Source organism: Diabrotica undecimpunctata, chromosome 1 (genome assembly GCF_040954645.1).
Source record: "Diabrotica undecimpunctata isolate CICGRU chromosome 1, icDiaUnde3, whole genome shotgun sequence".
Taxonomy (NCBI): Eukaryota; Metazoa; Arthropoda; class Insecta; order Coleoptera; family Chrysomelidae; genus Diabrotica; species Diabrotica undecimpunctata.
Genome location: NC_092803.1, coordinates 55,220,444 through 55,244,398, shown reverse-complemented (window position 1 = coordinate 55,244,398; position 23,955 = coordinate 55,220,444). Strand labels below are relative to the sequence as shown.

The following is a 23,955-nucleotide window of genomic DNA, read 5'->3' as shown; positions in this document are numbered from 1 at the left end:
TTAATTACCTCCTTCATAAATAAATTTCAAAAAAATTTTCAATTACCACCAAATACTCTCATGGAATCTAATATCCGGGACTTTGTAGAAAGTGCGTTTGTTCCAAGTGATCCAAATGATGCCATGGAAACATATAGTGAATCAGATTCAAGTGAAAAACTATTTTACTGATTAAACTTTAAAAATGGCTAATAAACAAACAATTAAAAACCAATTAGTAATTTTGCAGTGGAATAGTAGATCAATAACATCTAATAAAAATAATTTGTTAAATTACCTTAATAAAAACCATGTTGATATTATCATACTTTCCGAAACTTGGCTTAGGTCTAATAGTAATTTTAATATTAAGGGATATAACTTCATTAAAAGGTGTCGTGATGACGGATATGGCGGAGTTGGTATATTTATCTTACAAACAATTAACTACCAAGAAAGTGAAATAATTCAAAATTTTTCAAGGGGCATTGAAGTATGTGCAGTATTTATTCCAGATATAAATATTTCTTTCGTTTCAGTATACAAACCTTCAGACATAGCAGCCACAAAAAAAGATTGGTTAAACTTATTGGTACAGTTTGATATCTCTCGTACAATTTTTTGCGGCGATTTTAATGTACACCATTACAGGTGGGGTCCTATTCCGGAAGATCGCGGGGGAAAGGATTTAACAGAAGCTTTAGATTTTTTGGAACTAATTACTTTAAATGATGGATCGCCCACTAGAGTTAATCCCAATGGTAATCACTCTGCAGTTGATTTAACTCTTATCTCCCCTTTTTTGGCAGATTTGGTAAATTGGTCCGTATATCAAGACACTTTAGGTTCTGATCACTACCCTATTCAGATTCAGCTTCAAATTGCTCCCATATCTATCGAAATCAATCCGGCAACCAAGTGGAATGACGGTCGTGCCGATTGGTCAGCCTTTCAAGCATTTATTGAAAATGAAATCAGTTCAAATTTATCTCTAAATGATTCAGATAACTGTCAAATAACAAAAAAATTATTTGAAGTTATATCTTCAGCAGCATCTGCATCCATGCCCGTTAAAAAACCTTTCATTCCTTCTGTCCCAAGGCCCTATTGGTGGGACAAAGAATGTTCTGATATAGCTGAAAGTCGCTCCCAAGCACTTAAATTGTTCAGAAGACAAGGAAATATTACAAATTATCTGAATTACCAAAATATCGCAGCAAAGGCTAAACTCATTTTCAAGTTAAAACAAAAAAATAGTTGGATAACCTTTCTTAATCAACTCAATAGATCTACACCCCTTTCAAACATTTGGAATTGTGTAAAAGCTATAAGAAACAAATATCATAAACAAAAGAAACCTCCATTGCACGAAGATTTAATTGAGGATGTTCTGAATCAGCTGGCCCCGCCTTCGGTCTCTAATGTCAATGTAGACAATCAAAAAAATTTTCATTTTTGTTCTACTTCAGATACTATGTCTAAAAGTTTTACTTATTCAGAGTTAATTTTGGCATTAAACCAAACCAGAAGCACGGCTCCCGGTTTGGATGGTTTCACATATAAAATTTTACACAATCTTCCAGTTTCAGCTAAACAAATAATTTTAAAAATTTTTAACAACTGGTGGGTAAAACAAGATTATGCTGAGGATTTAAAAAATATTGTTATATGTTTAATTAAAAAACCATCTAAAGATCCAAAATTACCCTCATCATATCGACCTATATCGTTAATGTCTTGTGTGACTAAGACTTTTGAACGCATGATTAAGTTTCGCCTAGAACATTTTATTGAAAGCAATTCTCTCCTACCCACTACACAGTATGGATTTCGGAGAGGCCGTAGTACGATAGATGCATTGACCCATATGGTTACAGATGCACAAATATGCTTATCTGATAACAAATACATGTTATGCCTATTTGTGGATCTAAAAGGTGCATATGATGTGGTTGATTTGAGTATTTTAAAAACAAAATTGTGTAAAATGGGTATCAGCAAACAGGTATCAAATAACTTAATAAATTTATTTCTAAACAGAAAAATTTATATTCGTGACCACAGAAATGTACTCCACGGGCCAAGAACAGTATATAACGGATTGCCGCAGGGATCAATATTGAGTCCACTTTTATTTAATGTATACACAGCAGAGCTGCATAGTTTGATGAATGACACTATAAAAGTTATACAGTACGCGGATGATATTTGTTTCTATACTATCCATAGTTCATATATGAACGATGTATTACAGCTTTAAAGTATATTTTTTGCTGCATGCGTGATTGGTTACATACTATGGGTTTTAGTGTTTCACAGCAAAAGACAGCGGTTATGTGTCTTACTAGGCACAGACTTAAAACACCCGATTTGTATACCATAGGTGATTTTACTATACCCGTAGTAAAAGAATATAAATATCTTGGCATCCATATAGATAATAAACTCCTATGGACCAGCCACATAAAACACGTAAAGCAAAAATGTGAGAAAGGGCTCAATCTTCTGCGTGTAGTTTCTAAATATAAATGGGGTGCAGATGTTAAAATATCTCTTACTTTTTACAAGTCATACATCCGCTCAATAATAGATTATGGATGTAATATTTATGCCTCAACTAGCAAATCAAACTTATTAATCTTAGACAGAATTCAATATAAGGCAATTAAAATAAGTCTAGGAATTATGATGTCGTCACCGAATTGTGCAGTTCTCGCTGAAGCACAAGAACCGCCTTTGTGCCTTCGAAGAGAGTACTTAGCTAATAAACAGCTAATAAAGTATAGGACGTTTAGTACATTTATGGTCAAAAAAATATCAAATATAGTGGTCCAGAATCTTACAAACAAATATTGGAGAATTAAAACGTCTCCCCCTCTTGCTGATGCTTTTATTGACACTGAGAGACATAAAGAACTAATACATAGTCAAAAAAAATATCCTATTTACGAAATCAATTTTGCAGCCTTAATATTTAAACCAACCATTATAATTCCAAACTATCCAGATAATATATTTCTATCAAAATTAATTTTCAAATCTATACTCTGTAATTTAGGAGAGAATAAAATCATCATCTATACGGATGGATCAAAAAAAAGATTTAAAACAGGCTGTGCATTTTTAGTTTCTAATATTAACCATGTTGAGCAATATCAAGTCCCTTATTATTTATCGATTTTCAGTGCAGAGGCTATAGCTATTAGCAAAGCTTTAGATTGGTGCGAGATGAATTTACCTTTATCTGCGGTAATTGTAACAGACTCTCTCTCAGTTTTGAACGCCGTTAAAAGCCCTCCTTTTAATCATTATAATAATAATATTCTTCTATCTATAAAAAATAGTCTATATAAACTGCAGGAGTATGGTGTACGAGTTACACTAGTCTGGGTTAGAGGTCATTCAGGGATAGCTGGGAATGAGGCAGTTGATATCGCAGCTAAAAAAGCACTTGACTCAGAATTGAAAGTAATCATGTGCAACCCATCAGATCTTATTAATTTATATAAGGCTGATGTAAGGGTTAGATGGGAAACTCAGTACAGTAAATTTTCAACTACATCAGAGAACCTCTATTTTAAACTTCAACCGGTTTTACCGACGAACATTCCTTACATCAACTCGTGGGATTATAATAGATATAAGTCATCAATTATATCACGTTTAAAACTTAATCATGGTCGCTTTCCAGCACATTTGTTTAGGATTGGTATCTTAGATTCTCCGTGTTGTCCTCACTGTCCAGAAAAACCTTTAGCCGATATAAATCACGTTTTCTTAGAGTGTCAAAAATATACTGCACATACAGATATGCTGTACCAAGAACTGAAAAAGTTTGTAAGTCTACCAACTAACATTCCTACTTTATTAGCACAACAAGAGAAAGAAATATACAACCTTTTAATCAAGTTTGTTTTAGAAGCAAAAATAGATATTTAGCTCATATATGGTTAAATATGTGTATATGTATATATGTGTATATAAATATGTGTTTACAAACATTATGTAATTAGAATCCAAACCTCTGTTTTACCCCATTTGTTAATACCTCCTGCCCGTGACCTAGTCTAGTTTGTCTTAATAAAAATGTCTTGATGGGTCCCTAGACAAGAAACGAGTGGCCATGTTTTTATCCCTATCCTATCCTTAATAATAATAATAAAAAAAAAAATACAAATATTCTGTGGCAAATAGACAAGTTCTAATGCCATCCACTATCTACACACACACACACACATATATATATATATATATATATATATATATATATATATATATATATAGGATATAATTTTATATAAAATATCAGCTGCCTCGTTACTTTTTATTATTAACTTATTAACAGATATAAAACTTTTCCACAAAATCTCTACGTGTTACGATCTTTTTTTATAAACTTAACGATATGGAATATTTACTATATAAGTCTCGCTATTTACACCAAGCTTTGTTAAAAAAACTTACTGAACCAGCTCCTGATTTTGAACTGTCAGTATAAACAAGATGTTTATTCTTAAATTCTGTAACTGTTTGGTTGGTTGCCAACAGAATCTTCGACGTTTTGGAATGACTCTAAAAATAAATGAATATATTATACAAATTATGTTTGAATCAGATATACATTATACTTTAATACATTAAAGTACGATCAAAAAATTGCTGATGTAAATCTAAACTAACTAAATATTGGCATGAATAGAGAACTGTACTTACAATAATTTTTGAATTTTTTGTATATACACAAAAATCTCAATTTTTTATTGATAGCAAAAGGAGCTAGCAGGTTTGGGATTACAATATATTTTATCATCGGACGTCAAAAGAAACATAGAAAAAATAAAGGAAATACTTTAATTGTACACTCGAAATTGATAGCTCCTTTTGACTTAACTACAGGAATAGAAGAATATTTTGAATTGTGAGTAACTACTCATTTTTAATTGTTAAACTTGTTTCAATATTTAGTTAGTTAAAAATATGTCATCCCCCAAGTTTTTTTTATAATAATCTTCAAATTAATTACTACAATTTATTTTTATATTACGCTCAGGTACAACAAATTTAATCCATGACATATTTTATGAGTTTTAAAACTTAGGATATGCTATATGGTAGATAAATATTTAGAGAAATCCTCGTATAAGTACAATTAATAATTTATATACAACAATAAATTTTTTATAAATAATAAATAGGAATTTATCTTTTTGTTAAAAATTTAAGTTCGATTGGAGAGGGTTATTACCAAACTTTCCACATTTAAGAGAGGCGTAGTTGAACACCTGATTGCTTCAAAATATTTATTAAGGACCACTGAAGCAATAAAATATTTAAGATGTATTTTGTCTTCGATTTATTTATAGTGAACTTAAGGGCTGATTCAACATTGATAATTATCGCAACTCGGATAATAACACAAATATTAGCTTTACAGTGCTAGAAGGCAGTAACAGAGATCCATAGAATTGAGAGAAACAAACTAGTATACGTTTTAACACAAAAGAACGGTTCCCGTTAGCGCATACGTGGCTGACGCACTTTTCGACAACACACCCGGTCCTTACTTGGCGAGAGGCAAATTTGCACTGTCCGTGTCCTGTTATATAAGCACTGTCCTCAAGTTATATAACGCGGGGAGGAGAGAGTTTTTGAGGAAGAGGGTTGCAAACACATTAAACCGAGAGGTGACGATATGAGCGCACTAGTTGCTCAGTGCTGAAGTTGATAAAATAACTAAATACCTAAATATGATTACAATAGTATAAACAAGTTGTTTTTACAACATACTGCCCACCGTTGAAGCACTAGCTTTAACATTATAACAACATAGAAAACAATATGAGTAATAGTGAAAAAGTTCTTAAAAACAACATATGTGTAAAAATACTAAAACTAATCTTCTTCTTCGGCGACCACATTTTTAAAAGCTTCTCTGTCTTTTGCAACGTGGAATAATTCTACTAAAACTAATAACATTAACATAATCCTTTACTAGGAAGAGGACACAATTTTGTTATCGTGCGTTTGAAAATCCCATCCTTAGTTTTAACCGATGCAATTCTCACTCGGGCATTGCTCACAATAAATTTTTGAATGGGAGAAACCATTTTGGACGATTTTGAAGTCGATTCAGATAATCAGTCAACCACCTTTTCCAAAAAAGTTGCTGGAGCTTAAAGAGATTTTGCCAGATGCTAAGTCTATTTTCCGGGATAGATGTATACTCTTGGTCGGATAACGAGGTGAGAGACGTTCCAATTAAGAAGTGACCAGGAGTAAGGTATGTGAAATCGGAGGGATCATTAGAGAGGGCACAAAGGGGCCGAGAATTAAGAACGGCTTCAATTTGGGTAAGCACGGTACTGAATTCCTCGAATGTAATTTTGAGATTGCCTAATAATCTATAGATATGATGTTTAGCACTCTTTATAGCGCTCTCCCATAGTCCTCCATGATGCGGAGATCGAGGTGATATGGTTTTCCACCGAATTTGAGAGGAGGCTCCTTATTTTTCAAGAAATTATAGAGATCGAATAGCTGATTTTTAGCCCCAAGCAAGTTGGTCGCATTATCAGAGAATATAGTCTGTGGAAGACCTCTTCGACTGATAAAGCGCTTGAGAGTAAGAAGAAAGGCTTCTGTTGAAAGCCCACTGACTAACTCTATACGAACCGCACGTGTTGACATACAGATAAACAGAGCTATGTATGACTTTATCAAGGGACTTTTACGAAGTTTAGAGGCTTTTATTAGAAAGGGACCACCAAAATTCAAACCTACATGAGCAAAAACTTGAGCTGAGCATAAGCGTTCCTTAGGTAAATCAGACATGATTTGAGCGAAGGGTTTAGCATTAAATTTGAAACAAACATTATATTCGTGGACTATCCTCTTAATCTCCCGTAGACCATTCAAGGGCCAATATCTAAGGCGCAATTGAGAGAGAGAATTCTGAGGGCCTGCATGATGGAGCCTAAGATGTTCTCTTTTGAGAATTAGAGGAACAGTCTAGAGAAATAGAACGAAACAGGTTGTTTTTACAACATCGATAACCATCAAGAAATTAATTTGTTTTCTTACTGATTTTACCAACCAGTACAATTTGATATTAAAACATTTAGTGTTTAGAATTTTTAACTGTATTAAAATGATATTAACTCCAACGGATGCTGCAAGAGCCGTGGCTTTAACCCAAGATTATGGTACCCAATATTATGCCGCTCATGTGTTATGTGTAAGTCGTTGTGCTGTTAAAAGAGCCATTCAGTGGATCAGTTAAAACGGTAACTGTACTAGAAGGTCAAGATCAGGCAGTAGGAGAGCAACATCCGTACACGAAGATCGATTTTTGGTTTTTTTGTGTTTAAGAAATATACCTCTAACTTATTTGATCTGGCAAATCAGCAAAGCTGTATCTAGAACACTGCAGAGCTCGACTTTCAAGGGAACACGAAAAGTGGAATGACAGATTGTAGTAAAGTTTTGTTATCGAATGGATCTTGGTTTTGCTTGATGTCACTTGCCGCGAAAGAATCTGGACAAGACAAGGAGAACTATTTGCTCAATGCAGTATTGCCGATAGAATAATCTGTCGAGGATACTTGGTTATGGTTTTTGCTGGTATAAGTTTCAGCCCGTACTGATTTCGTATCGTGGATCGCGGATCGTGACGTACAAAGGGGTCGTTGTAAATGGGGAGGGGTAAGCGGGGGTATTGCCAAAAACGGTATTATATCCCGATGTTAATTTAGAGCTTGTGATATGTTAACAGTGTGGGACGTATCTAATATGTTAATTAATCCAATAACTAACCGTTACGAGCTGCATACTATATTTTATCTACGACCATAACATAATTTAGAATGTTCTGTGATAGTTGTTTGATTTTAACGATAAAAGCGTTAAATGAACGAGGACGGTATAATGAATATATAAATACAGACCTCATTGAAATAAAAATCTCTCTCTATCTATCTCATAAAATACGTTAAAGCAAAAAACAAAGATGGCGGCATTGCCAAAAGGACACTAAGCTTGTAACGTCGAAACGGCTTGACGCACAACAACGTGCAAGGTATGGATGTAAAGGGAAGGGCTCAACAAATACGTTAACACAAAAAAAAACAAATATGGCGGCATTACGAAAAGGACACTGAGCTTGTAACGTCTAAACGGCCTAACGTACAACAACGTGCAAGGTATCAATGGAAGGGGGAGGGGGCAGCGAAGACGTTGAAGCAAAAAACAAAGATGATGTCATTGCCAAAAGGAGTATCCTTGTAATGTCTAAACGAATCAACGTTCAACAATGTGCAAGGTATCGATGGAAAGGGGAGTTGGTAATGAATATGTTAGAACAAAAAACAAACGTAAAGACAGTGCCCGTACTTAGTTCTTGTGATTTCGTATGACCTTATTTCACTTCTTTGGACGATAACGCGCATTCTAACCGTGCTAAAATCGACAATGAATATTTAGAAGGCGTCGGGATTTTCCGTATGAATTGGCCAACTTCCAGCTCTGATCTCAATCCAATCGAACATCTATGTGACACACAGGTAAGACGAATTTAAGTTTTACCCTGCCTAAACAACTTGCCTGCGCTTAATGCAGCTCTTTAGACAATATGGGATGAATAAAACCAAATTTTATGTTAAAAATTTAATTACCACAATGCTGAGACGTATACAGAGTATTATAAGGACCCGAGAAAAAAATACTGGATATTATTAACAAATGACTAAACACTATTTTGTTATAAATGTATTTTATCAACAAAGCTACTATCTTTTCAATTTTCCAATAGTTCCGTATGTTTTTCTAAATAAATCATTTTTTCTCATAAACTCTATTTCTTATTTACATTTAATGTTCCTAAACTGTAAGTAGCATTTCCAAAAATGTGTCTTCTACCGTATAAAATCGGCGTGAATCGAATTTTTGCACCAGAATTTACATATAATTTAAGTTTTTTAATACAACTGTCATTTTTTACAAATAGAATTTTTTTTTTGTCATTTTTTACAAATTGAATTTTATTCTAAACTAGCTGACCTGGCGAACTTCATGCAGCGTTAGAATTTAATATTGTGTCTGAAAAATTACCAGAAAATAAAACCAAAAAAACACTAAAACATATTTTGCATGAAAAAGTTAAATCAATTTAATGCTTTCTGATAAAAAATTTTTTTTGCGGTAAAGAAATATGCAACGATGACGGTTTTCCGACACGCGAATAATTGCCCATGCTCGAAACATGAAAACATGAAAAGGTAATTCCGTAAACTTCCAACTGTTAGCTTGGTGATTTGTTAAAAAAATAACTTTCCTGGAAGAAACTTCAGAGTAGTATATTCAACAGAATATAAAATTTCATAAAAATTGGTCAAGCCTTTTTGAAGGAGTTTGTGACATTAATAACTCTGTCACACTAATGTCGCTATTTAAAAAATGGGTCTTGGTGAAAATTAAGGGTTGTATGTATTGTTTAATACCGCATTTTTGTCCAAAAAATAAAAAAAAATGTTTGGGACGGGCCACCCTTACAGCGCTGATGGGGTTTGGAGGAGTAAGGCAACTATTTCTGTGACACTAATGGCTATGGCAAAATAGGGGATTGTAATATAAGAGTGAAAATTAAGGGATATTATATTTCTTTATGCGACATCATAAAAAAATAAAAATAAAAAATTTTGTAAACAAAATAAAAAATAGTTTGGGATGAACCAATCTTTGCCCTTTACAGGTATGAAAAATACATTACGACCGATTATCAGATTTATCGAATATACATAAAAATTAAATAAAAATCGGTCAAGCCGTTTCGAAGAAGTATGGTAACTAACTCTTTGACATTAATATTGCAATTAAAAATATGGGTTAGTAACATTAGAGTGAAAATTAAGGAATGTATGTTTTTTATTTTTTGTATCTTTTAATGTCGTCGTAATCGTATCTTTTAATGTCGAAAAAATACTGACTAACAGAGAGTTACTCGAAGGCGAACAACTAGCTCAGGACACAGAAATACGGAAGGATATTGTTAAAAAATTATAAAAAATTGAGGGTGTCACCACATCGCTAAAAGGGATTTGGACTGAGGGGGAGGTACCTTATAAACTTTTTCATGCCGACTCTTAAACTATTTTTAATGTTTTTTTACAACTTCGGAATTTTAAATATTTCTCAAACATAAAATTCTTCGAAAATAAATTAACTTTTAGTGCGTTTGACGATAACGAATCTCAATGTGCGGCATGTTATTAGAAATTTAGCCAGTATAAAAACATTTTGTCTTCCAATAACATACGTAAGCCTGAATCTTGTTGAACAATTTGAGTATCTCGTTCCTTTTCAATAATTTCTTTAAAACGAAAACTTTTAGAGAACTAAAACCCAAAAAAAAGACTTTTACCATTTTATGCTCAGAAGCTGCCTTCGAGACAATTAAATTAAACTGGTACAACAACGGATAAAACTAGTATACGGAAAAGAACGTCGAATGAGGATATAATCCATAATATATATAGACTTTGACTGTCAACTATCAAGCATAATATATTTTTTAAATCCATTTGTATAGGTAGTATCAGTGGTACAATTCCACCATGCCAGATCCATATTATTTTTAAAATACTTCAGAAATTTACTACATTTATTCGTCGCAAAAATACAAAAAATTATTCAGATCATTGCATCAGAAGAACGTCTACCAATTTTCTTTCAATTTTGGTAGATATAATCTGATTAACGACTTCAATCTGACTAACGACGATTAAGTGATTCAGAATCGAATTAAGTCGAAAAAGGTCATCTCCAGGAACACTTGATTAAAAAGTATCTATCTTCACAAGATTTTAATGTGGCCTGATCTTATTAAATAATTTTTTTCGACAAAAATATTATTTTTCACTTAATAGTGTTATATAATATAAAGTTTCTCAAACTCTCAAGTTGTGCGGCACAAACGTTATACCACTCTGGTGGATTAATTTAAGTAAAAAAGTAGGTATTTTATTTGTAAGTGTCGATATTATTTATACTAACTGTGATTCTAATGTATTACTGGGGGTTAGAAAAAATAACCCAACTGCACTAAAAATTTATCTCTCATTGTCACAATAAGAAAAAAACACACTAGAATATTGTTTAACAGATTCCAAGACGTATTATAGCGATAATGAAAAATTAAAAAAAAAACATTTCTACGTTTTTTGGCTTCTCTGTCAAATAATTTATCATCTTAAGATATTGTAATAAAATGTTTATAAAAATATATCAATGTCATAAATAATTTTTGTATACTTATTATCCGTATCTAACATCTTTCTTGATTTACTATCAAGTAAAAAGTTTAGTTAAATTGTATTATAAAGAGGATAATAATTTAATAATGGAATTAAGTCATATACAGTATTGTACTTACCGTTGTTCTTCCCCAGCCTGCAACTACAACTGGCGTCCCTATTGGTACTCTAGTGCCTTGTTCTGGTAAACGTATGGGCTGAATCTTATCTGAGAAAGTCACTTTTTCTGCTAACTAAAATTCATTAACATTGTTTGTCTTAAATATTAAATAAATAAATAGATCTGTTATTTTACTCTACAAAAGGAAAAAACATAACTATAAATATAATATAACTATATATATATATATATATATATATATATATATATATATATATATATACAAGGGTCATTCGCAAAAGAAGAGTCCCTATGCAGCTGAGAAAGAATGCGACGTACTGGGATAAATCTGGCAACACTGTCTTACGCATCAACTCTATCTCTCTCACCTTACCACTAACGCCTCGTTGCATTGCTTAGTGCCGGCCCAGCCTAGGAGCCTTTGAAGATTAATCGTTCTATGGCTGTTACCGCCAAGGTTTCTTAAATGCAAAACGGATTTCACCTATTGACATTTATCGTCAGTTAATCATAGTTAATGAGGAAAAATGTATATCTATTCAACATGTTCGCAAATGGTAGAGAGAATTCAGTGAAGGCAGAACGAAAATTGACGATAAAGTTCAGAGTAGAAGGCTTTGAGTTTCAGATAAAATTGTCGAAAAAGTTGAACAAATATTGCTTGAATATTACAGGGTCATTAACGACCTTGCTTTGCGTATTCTTTAGACTTCTTGCACCACAAATTATATCCAGTGATGTGGAGATTTTAACTGGACTGTTATGCTCACCCTCACTACAGTCTGGACCTAGCACCAAGTTATTATCACTTATTCCCAAAATTAAAGAAACACTTTGGTGTCTTACGATTCAGTACCGACAATGAAGTCAAGGAAGAGGTTACTAGATTCTTTAATGGATTGATGCTATAACATAGCGATAGAAAAGTTGGTAAATCGTTTGTAACATTCAGTTCCGTACATCATAGCTGGTATCGAAGCTGTTTTATATAATTTTTCAAAAAGCTTTATTGGAATTTTTCTGTCACACAATACACCAGTCGCTTCCTTTCACTTAATGCATTCAACCCTAATTCCACTGCTTGCATCTCCATCTATTTCTCCATTAATCTGTAGTACCGATCCTAGGTGAGAATAGAATCCCCAGAAAATTATTAAATGCAAGAATGCAGGGAAAAAGACCTGTTGGAAGACCTAAAAAGAGATGGGAAGATGAAGTCGATGAGGATGCCAGGAACTGCCTGGGAACGCGTTCATGGAAAAGAACAGCGGTAAATAGAGATGGTTGGAGAAGCCTGTTGAAGGAGGCCAAGGCCCGATTTGGGCTGTAGCGCCATTGGATGGATGGATGGACCGATCCTAGGTACTTAACTTTTGACAATCATTTGGCCATGCAAAATAAATCATTTTATTTGTAATAATTTCAAATTGAAATGAACATTCCAAATACATTGTTTTTGTCATACTAAGTTTTAAACCTTTTTCCTCAAGAGCATGTCCCCACTGTTCTAGTCTTTGTTTTGTTTCACAGTTATTTGATTCAATACCAATGACAATAAATAAGGACTAAGCTCCGAGCCTTGGTGCAATCCTACTTTCACATGAAATTTATCAGTCTCTCCCATACGTGTAACACTTATAGCTGTTACTCCTTCATATGCTTTCTCAATATTAATGAATACCATATGAGGATTTATTTCTTTATCCTATATTTTTTCATAAACTGCCTTATAATGACTGTTGTTGATGTGCCTTGCATAAAGCCAAATTGATTATCTGATACTTCTGTTTCTTCACGTATTCGTCTATCAATTACTTTGTCCCATATTTTCATGATGTGATTAAGTTCCATAATTATCCAAATTATTTGCCTCTAAAATTCTATTAAATAAACGTGATAAACAACCTGTTCTTGTCTCTCCTAATGTTCTCCACACTTCACCAGTGCCCTGATTCTATTTCATTTCGATGTCGAAATTTAAAAGCGACTACGCCATGACAGTCGCAATCGCTAGCGATTCTCATTCATTTCGATTGTAGTTAAAACTGGGGATATTTACTTTATCATTTTGACACTGCTGAAAATTTGGGTTGGCCCTGTTGTTTATTGGCTGCACTACGCTTGTTGAATGTTTGTTGTTTGTTTTGTTTACATTACGTGAACGTCTTTTTTTTCTTGTTTGAGTTGTTAAATCATAAATATTGGCCATTCTCAATTATATTTTGAATTGAAAGAAAAGATGGCAAGAAAGATTTGACTTAGTGGTTATATTCTAATATATTTTTAAATTTACTGCAGATTAGTAATACTAACCCTAAACATTTTGGGTATCCTAGAGGCATAAACACCTTCTTCCAAATATGGTTCTAATACCCTTATTAAATAATTTGCAGCTTGTTTATTAAGCCGGAATTGCTGCCTAAATTGAGCATCACTTAGTGAAAAAGAATTGTGAGTATCCCGTAACATTCTTTTTATCCTCCGTTATGAGCGTCGGATATCTATCCTCTCTAATTCCTCCAAAACTAGCAAATGTCCGTAAAACACAGCCATATTAATACTTTTTGCCTCAGTTTTCCTTGCAAGGATCAAAACACCGCCTACCTAAACTGAACCTAAGTTCACTTCTCCCAGTCCAGTCAGTCATGTCAGATTAATTTCGACTCGAAATGAAATTTCAACCACTTTCTTGAAGTTGAAATTAATTTCGATAAGTCGAAAATTAGTGACGTCGTTTGGTTAGTTCAGCTGAAATCCACAAGGTTCGCAAAGTCGCATTTCGACGTCGCCATATTAATTTCGACATGTTTTGAGTCGAAATCTCAATTAGAATCAGGGCCCATGAATATTATCTGTCCTAGCTGCTTTTTATTTCTTTATATTTTAAAGTGCTTGAAACGTTCTTGTTTGTTATTTTGTCCACTATTTCTGTTACCGACTCCGTTAACTCAAGTGGTTGGCTGTCAAATTCTTATAGTAATCATATAGTAATAGAGATTACTTACAACAAAACAGTTGTGTTATAATATAAATTTACATATTTTATACAACATATAAATATAGTTTCCCACAAAAGTTGTGTGTCACATAGACTACAACTTGTAGTAACATGGTAACTGTTAACAAATTACAACTAGGAAACACAACATTTAAAAATAAAACATTTATCTGACATTTTAGATCATTAATGCCTGTTCATTAATTATTCATGCAATGTATATGTATTACCATGGATCCATTGTTTTAATTCTTTACAATTTTTTTATAGTTGTGTATTGTTTTGGTGATACATGGTAGGCTATTGAAAATTTTTGATCCAAAAAATCAACGCAACGTTAACCAATAGTTTTTTCTTTTTTTGTTACTAGTATCGATAAATTTCTAGCTTAATATGTATGATGGGATAGGTACAATTCAGAAATGATTTCTCATTGTGCAAATATAATAACGATTTGTAGGAGTACAACACCAAGTCTAATATGGATAGAATAGTAAAAGCACAAAGAGCGATGGAAAGATCAATGCTCGGGGTGAGACTTATAGACAACAAAACAAACAAATGGATTACAAGCAAAACCAAAGCAAAAAATGCAGGAGAACATGCTGCCAAATTAAAATAGAGCTTTGCACGACACAATACCCTACTGAAGGATAAAAGATGGAACCACGAAATACAACAATGGAGACCATGGTTAGGAAAGAGAAGCAGAGGAAGACCACAAATGAGATGGGCTGATGATATTAAGAAGATCGGAGGACACAACTGGAAACAAGTGGCGCAAAATAGAAAACACTGGATTGATTTGCGGGAGGCCAAATCAATCCAGTGTGCAAAGTTGGATTACTTAAGGCTGAATGATTGTCTGTAAATAATTGGTCCACTGAACATCTTATACCCCTTTTATATATATATATATATATATATATATATATATATATATATATATATATATATTATTCAAATTATTCAATTATTTTATATAACGTTTAAAACGATTACGATTTTTAAAGTGAGCATTGTAGGTTCCACCCCATCCCATAGGCTAATTGTGATTGCACTAGAGAATAGTATAAAATCTTCGTGTGGACAGAAACTCGCAAAGGTATTTGAATTTTTAGTGTAAACTGTTTAATTTTTGGACTACATATTTGATATCTTCTTCTTCTTGATGTGCCTATCCGTTACGAATATTGGCGATCATCATGACAATCTTTATCTTATTTGCAGCAGCGCGGAAAAGCTGCACATATGTTGTATTGAACGAGATTCTGAGGTTCTTTAACCAAGATGTTCTTCTTTCTTCTGGACCTCGTTTTCCAAATATTTTTCCTTGCAGGATGTCTTGAAGGAGAGCAATTTGATATGATAATCCCATTTTAGGTTTCTGTCTATTAAAATATCAACGTAATTAATGTTTTCTGCTTCTGGAAATTTTGTATCTTTGTCAATTTTAAGTTGGTTGAAGTTCAGTAACTCAGTGGTGTATGACGAAAACGGTAAGTATTTAGCTAAAGTGGTTATGGTGAAAATATTTTTTTAATTTTACAAAGTCCATTTCGACATTTCCTTTTAACTTTTCTCAATTGTTATTCAGCGAAACTTATGTTCTGTCCCAAGGTCTATAATGTAGGTAATGTGTTTATACAAATACAATACAAATACAAACACCATTCTTTGCGGGACTCTGTAAGTCGCAGTTCTGGTTCCGCTGATTTTACCATTTACAATTATCTTTTGCTGGTGCTAACAATTTTAATGCCACACCTCTAATGCTGTAATTTTTTAGTTTATGTAACAATATTTTGTGGTTTATAGTATTAAATGCTTTAGAGAGATCTACAAATACACATAATTATCTTTTTAATTATCTAAAGAATTGCAAATATTTTTTATCAATTTACCAATTGCATCTTCTGTAGATCTTTCCTCTCTAAAGCCATATTGACTTTCAGATAATACATTATGTTTCTTTAAAAAATAATTTAAACGAAATTTTATAATTTTTTTGACTACGTTACTGAGATTCGAAGTGAAGCTTATGGGTCTATAGTTTCAAAGTTCACTACAATCTCCACATTTAAAAAGTGATTTAATGATACCTGTTTTAATACATTGGGAAATATACCTAATTTAAAACAGTTATTAGTTATATCAAGTCAATGGTTTAGCAAATTTGTTCCCCAAATGTTTGTTACATTTCTGATCTGAAGGTATTTATCATCTTCACTCGTTGGAAATAAATATATGGTATTTTTTACACACTCAATCTCTTCAACATAATTGAGAGATGTATCAATTTCCTCAGCATATTTTTCTTAAGTCACTGAAATAGTTACTCAAAGAGCCTTTGAAGTAGGTACAAATATTTCTATCAATTTATTAAGTAGTTAAAATATTTCTTTTTTGATTTTGTTAATAATCGGCTGAGATAATTTTTGGATAATTTATATTCATTACTGATACTCATGTCACTGGAGTGTTTTTTAGATTTTTTATACAAATTATTTATTTCTAATAGCTTGTAATAATTCTTGATCAAAAGTTTTCTATTTTTTGATTTTTTTCGAATGTCTTCTTCCTTAGTTTTTATGTAAATATTTCGTTGTAGTGTATCCTCAGTAATGTATGTTTGTAGATTCAGTAGAGATCAAATTTTCGCCTCTTAAATTTAGCTTTAACTGTACATAGTCAGTATATTTTTTAAACATTGTGTTCTTTTGTTTAGAAGCCAAAGAGGCGTGGATTAAAGAACAGTGTGAAGAAATGGAAACCTATGAGAAAAAGTACGATGCGTTCAATATGCACAAAAAAGTAAAAGAGATAACAGGAAGCATAAAGAAATGCCAAATAGGTAAACTTAAAGACAAAGATGGAAATCTTATTGTAGATCTAGAGAATAAAATAAAAAGATGGACAGAATACCTGAATGAATTATTTGAAGACGATAGAAACAACTTAACTTAGATAATCAATGCAACTGGCCCAGACATATTGAAAGAAGAAGTAAAATACGCAATAAGAAACGCTAAAAATGGAGAGGCAAATAGACCTGATGAAATTTCTACATAACTGTTAAAGCTTTTGAATGATAAATCCGTAACCATAATATTACATCTATTCAATACAATATACAGTACTGGTATAATACCTCACGAATGGCTGCTGTATACGTTTGTCACCATACCGAACAAAACTAAGGCAATTCAATGTTCAGATCATCAAAAAATCTCCTTGATGAGTCATCTGCTTAAAATATTTCTTAGAGTCATCCACAGCCGAATCTATCAAAAGTTAGATATCTATATTAACGATACACAGATGGGATTCAGAAAAGGATTAAGGACAAGAGAAGCTCTCTTTGCCTTAAACGTCATAACACAGAGATGTCTAGATGTTAACCAAGAGGTACACGCCTACTTTATAGACTTTGAAAAGGCCTTTGACAAAGTACGCTACAATAAACTCAAAGAAATCCTGGAGGGTAAGAACATCGACACCAGAGACATACAAATAATATTAAATATGTACTGGAATCAGCGAGCTAATAAAAAAAGACCAAAAGACCAAACATCGGACAAAATAGAAATACGTAGAGGAGTATGACAGGGTTGTATATTGTCACCGCTCTTGTTTAATATCTACAGCGAACAAATATGCCAAGAAGCTCTCTCACATGCAAACGAAAGGATAATAGTCAATAGAGAAGTTATCAATAAGAATCAATATGCTGACGATAATGTGATAATGACAAGAACAGCGGAAGATCTACAACATCTAGTTGAAAGGCCGTAGAAGAATGTCATGGATGAGAAATTTAAGAGAGTGGTTTGGCTGTACCAGTAACGAATTATTCAAAACAGCAGTAAATAAAAGTAGAATCGCCCTAATGATATCCAATCTCCGATAGAAGAGGCACTCAAAGAAGAAGAAGTTCTTTTGTTTATTTGTGGTGCTAACTGAAGAGTCGATATTTTCTAGTATTGATTTAATGGATCTATGATAAGATATTTCTTAGTTAAAACTGTAAGCGATAAGTTTGTGTTTACTTTTTGGTCAATTTTTAATAAAGAAATGACTAAGGTACGTTTTACTTTGACATCTTTTGATTTGGTTTTTATATGATACATTTCGTGATGCTCTGGGAACACGGGAGGCCCTTTTTGCTGTACAGGTGCTATTTCAGAGATGCAGGGATGTGAATTGTGATATATACGTATGCTTTATAGATTACCAGAAGGCATTTGACAGAGTAAAACATGACAAATTAATGACTCTAATGCAAGAAATTGGAATTGACAACAAAGATCTTAGAATTATCAGAAACATTTACTACAATCAAACGGCCAAAATCAAAATAGAAGACCAGTTAACTGATAAAATTGCAATAGAACGTGGAGTACGACATGGCTGTATTTTGTCTCCATTGTTGTTCAATATTTATTCTGAATGGGTATTTAAGGAAGCTTTAGACGGTTGTGCGAAAGGAATACTAATAAACGGTGAATGGTTGAATAACATTAGATATGCAGATGACACTATAGTTTTTGCCGATAATCTTAATGACTTACAGATATTAACAAATCGCATAACAGAAGTCAGCAACAGATACGGACTAGCTCTTAACATAAAGAAAACCAAATTTATGACAATTAGTAAAAAACCAATACTAAACGCTCAACTTACAATCAACCAACAGAATATCGAAAGAGTCGAGCAATATACATATCTAGGCACCAATTTAAATAGCCAATGGGACCACTCAACAGAAATTAAACAGCGAATAATAAAAGCAAAAGCAGCATTCGTTAGAATGAGAACTATTTTCAACAGTCGAGACATATCATTAAAAACAAAATGCCGTCTATTGAACTGCTACATATTCACAGTTCTGCTCTACGGAATGGAAGCATGGACACTGACTGTTGCATCTATGAATCGGCTCGAAGCTTTCGAAATGTGGTGTTATAGGCGCATCTTACGTATATCCTGGGTTGACAGAGTTACTAATGTGGAGGTCCTGCGTAGAATGGGGAAAGAATGTGAAATTCTCATGACCGTCAAAACTAAAAAGTTGGAATATCTAGGTCATGTAATGAGAAATCAAGAACGTTACGGCCTTCTCCAGCTGATTCTCCAAGGGAAAGTAAATGGTAAGAGAGGACCGGGAAGAAGACGCATTTGACTGGTATCAAGTTGATCGTATAGATTTGTATATTCATCTGCTTTAGTTTTTGCTACTTCCACTTTCGCTTCCTTTTTCGCGACCGTTTAGTTTTGAAGATCTGTAGAATATTTAGCAATAAAAAACAATAATTGTGACTATAATATTAATCTTAATTTATTTTAAATTTAATTTTTAAAAGCAAAAAAGTTTGTCCCATCCAAAAGAAATCAGTATTTTTTAAAACAAAAAATTATAAACCTATAAATAATAAAGCTAATTGGAAATATAGGTAATAGGCAATACGAGAGAAAGACTGTATTAAAAAAAATAAAATATATTAAAAAATGTTTGTTGATCAACTTACCTTAATAACTGCTATATCATGTGCAGAAGGATTATTCCATGTGAATTTCTCATGTTTTATTATATTTTCCATCTTGACCGTAGTTCCAGGTTTTGTACGATCAGCAGTCCCAGCTTTGACTACCAATGTATATCTAGTAAAAAACATTACAAACTAATAAAATGGTTAAAACCTCGTAATAATATGATTTAACACGCACAGATCGGCAGCTTTCTGGACCACAGATTTACTCGCCGTTGTGTGCCAGTCGACTTAACAGAAAACTACCTATTATACCAAGAAGAGAGATCACCTGAGAGTTTTTTTCAAGTGGAAGACCTTAATAACTACTAATAGAGATTTGTGCAAATGTGGAGAGCAACAAAATATGTAGTATTTTTTGTTATGCCGTTTGTATGGTCAGTGATGCAGCAATTGTGACAAGTTACAGAGCCATAAACCTCAACTAGAATTGGATCCAGACACAAAAACTACTTTACTTTTTAGAGTAAAAGCGTCATATCATGATGAATATCGTAAAAACAACACAGGTATTTATTTTGAAAATAATTTAAAATTAGCTAGTATATATATATATATATATATATATATATATATATATAATATATATATATATATATATATATAATATATATATATATATATATATATATATATATATATATGTGTGTGTGTGTTTCATAATAATTATAATAAAGATAATTTCAAAAACTGCTTACAAACTAATTCTTTGAGAACCGCGATAAAAACCCTATATATATGTTATTTAAAAACACTCATTGCTCATAAAACTATACACAAACAAAACATCATAACAATATATAATATATATATATATATATATATATATATATATATATATATATATATATATATATATATATAAGCATATTAAAGCTCATTAAAAAAATTTAATTGAGATTTTTGATCTATTTATTTAGATGTTATGTTAATTTTGTTTTTAATGTTTTTAGGTGGTACTAATACTTGCTTTATTATTTAATTGCTATAATTAAAAGTATCTACTTATTTTAAACGATATTAATGTACCGTTCACAAATATGTCATATTACAACACATCAAGAAACTTACTTTGGAATACAATGTGCCGCTGTTATTACCCATTCTGCACTTATTAGAGCTCCACCGCAATGGAGACTTGAACCAGCTTGCAGTGCAACGATCCAGGGATGGTCCTCTATAGAAGCTACTTGTCCATTTACAATTCGAAAATGATTTCCTGAAATGAACATCCTTTTAGAAGAAAAGTAATTAAACAATCGAAGATCATCATTAATGAAATAATACAGAAGGTTCAATATAAAACAGACAATAAGGACTTTTTTCTCTGTAGATATATAAATATACATTATATTGTCTTCATATATACAGGATGGTCCTTAAGTAAATGTACAAAAAGAAACAGTAGATTCTACACTTTAAAATATTACGATTTAAGTCAAATGTTTTTTAATAAAATGTTGATAAAATTGATACAGGGTGTTAAAGTGCAAATTTAAAACTTTTATTTTCGCTATAACTTTCATGTTTGTAAACATTTATGTATAAAAATTCACAACTGGGTACTTTTAAATAAGAAAAATTATAATTTGATACACACTTTGATGTAGCTTATAGAGGGAGCCACATATGTGGCATAAATTTGCACTTAACTTTTTTGCTCTTTAAGTTACTCGTATTTGTGACAAAAAATATTAAAGACACATTATTTCAACAAAAAAAAGTATACCTCTTAATAACTTCAAAACTCAATACTTTTCGAGATAATCGCGTTTTACAAAACAGCTGCATAATTCTGATTTAAGTCAATTACTCCAGACAACGAAGGAAAAATAGACAAAAACATTATTACTTCTGAATTTTGGTAGAAAATACCTTTAACTAAAGTTATTAGTTAACGAAATATTAAATAAAATAATAAATATATCAGCAGGTTAATTAATAATAGTATTTGACAAAATAACAGAATAATAGGATCAAACATCAAACATTTTACGTTTTATGATAAATTAAAGTCATAATCAAAACATTTTGTTTACAAACCAAATTAAGAAATAGTTATACTAAATATCATAACTTTTTGTCAAAGTAAGTGTTCGATATGTCCACCATTTTCTTTAATTCATTTGTCAATATATTCCATAAAAGATGGCCTCATATTAAATAGCATCATTGGTTCTAAAGCAACTGCTGCAGTATTTATTTCTTCCCATAGTTGGTTGGGAATGTTTACGGGATTCTTATAGACACGTTTTTTTAATGCGCCCCATACACCAAAATCAAGCGGATTAAATTCTGGGCTACGTGGTATCTACAATGGATAATGAATGAATATATTCTTTTGGATAGAATATCCTATCGTTGACATTACTTATTTATATGATTACGTTACAGCTTACGAGTAGCTGTAATTACATCTCGAACAAATGGACTATAATAATTTACTAACGAACTAATATTATGCTGAACTAAATTACCTGAGTGTTTTCTATATTTATAACAATATCGGTTAGTAGACCAACGATGATGTTTTTGTAAAAATGCTGTCTTTAAGGTTAGATTTAATAACAAAACAGTAACAGTGTATCCAAGATGGTGCAAATAATCGTAACTTGAATATGTTTACGCGCTCCGAAGAACAAATAAAGACGAATTAAGACCCTGGATGTATCAAGCTTTTAAACATATTCTGTACAAGAATTACTCTAATTGCTTCTTAATTACTGAATCTAAGAAGAAAGTATTTGCATTTGATATCAACCAAAATTACAAATTCCCTACACATTATGGCAGTAACTAGCACCGCAAGGACATAAATAACATTTTAAATTTGGCACTTAGTAGAAATTACCGGAATTATTTTAAACTTTGAAACAAATGTTTATGTAATGCACATTTTATTATACTACTGCTACTAATAAAATATAAAAGTCGATAAGTTACTATTAGAAACTAAAATAATGTATAGTATTATGTAAAATTATTAGCAAACGATATTTGTAAATTACATAAAATTGTACGTGAGGACTTGTTGAGAACTCCTGGTTTATTCCGTTTATTTTAAAAAATAGACAATAGAGAACACCATTGCTCACTGCATAAAACTAGCAACGTCTTGGTGAAATTCCTATAAGGCGAGCATTGCATATCTTACCCTGTACAGACTAGTCACTTTGAGACAAAGTATATACTTTCCGTTGTCTACCCTTTCTCTTTGTGAGTCACCTTGAATGCCTCTTTGATGCGTAAAGTAATCCTTTTAACTTTCAGAATAGAAGTGTAGTTAGTTTACTTTCAATAGGTTAAGTTAGGTAAACATTATTACATATTTGCTGCTGACTGGATGGGCACTTAAACTTGTTTGCAAAAAAAGATATACCAAATAATGTGCACATCTAATGTGAATTTTTTTTACTTAAAACACCACTTTGGAAATCGAGACGTCAAAATAAACTTATTTTAAAGGAAAATTGTGGCTTGTGCCCAATAAAAATAGGAAAATATGTGTTTAAATAAATAGTTTTTCATACCTGCATCAACTAAATTTCTTTTCAGCAAAAAAATACATATCGATATCACTATGTTCCAATATAGACTCGACATCATAAAACCCAATAGTACCTAAGTTTTACCTGTACTCAATTTTTAATAATATAAAGTATCAATGCTAGCTTGGATTTTACCTTTATATACTAATACAGCTCTACTTTTATTGTTTCAATAGCGTAAGGGTTGTCATGAATTCGTGATATTGTTTCGATGCATTACTCACGAAAAAATTAAAAGTAAACTAAAAGTTTAACGACAGACAAAAATGCGTCAGTCTAAAAATTTTTATGAGTGTCATAATTCTTTTTATGTCTACTTTAACAATATATAAACAAAGATTATAATACTAGTCCAGTAGGATTAGACGAAAAAGACCTAACCTTACATGGCGATCTGTTCCAAATTGCCTAAAATTATATATAAAATTTGTACAAAGTACCATAGGTTAAA

The 23,955-nt window shown here is 32.0% G+C and overlaps 1 protein-coding gene across 1 annotated transcript in view; it reads right to left on the bottom strand.

Moving 5' to 3' along the window:
* LOC140438978 (trypsin-7-like) overlaps nucleotides 1-23,616 on the bottom strand; it is a 51,791-nt gene extending 28,175 nt beyond the window's left edge. Inside the window, exons 1-5 of the mRNA XM_072528614.1 lie at nucleotides 23,487-23,616; nucleotides 21,028-21,175; nucleotides 19,936-20,068; nucleotides 11,405-11,518; nucleotides 4,444-4,551 (exon numbers count right to left, since the gene is read on the bottom strand). Coding sequence (XP_072384715.1) covers nucleotides 4,444-4,551; nucleotides 11,405-11,518; nucleotides 19,936-20,068; nucleotides 21,028-21,175; nucleotides 23,487-23,562 — 579 coding nt within the window. The 5' untranslated portion in view covers nucleotides 23,563-23,616. The remainder of the gene's footprint in view (nucleotides 1-4,443; nucleotides 4,552-11,404; nucleotides 11,519-19,935; nucleotides 20,069-21,027; nucleotides 21,176-23,486) is intronic.
* Nucleotides 23,617-23,955: the final 339 nt, after the last annotated feature.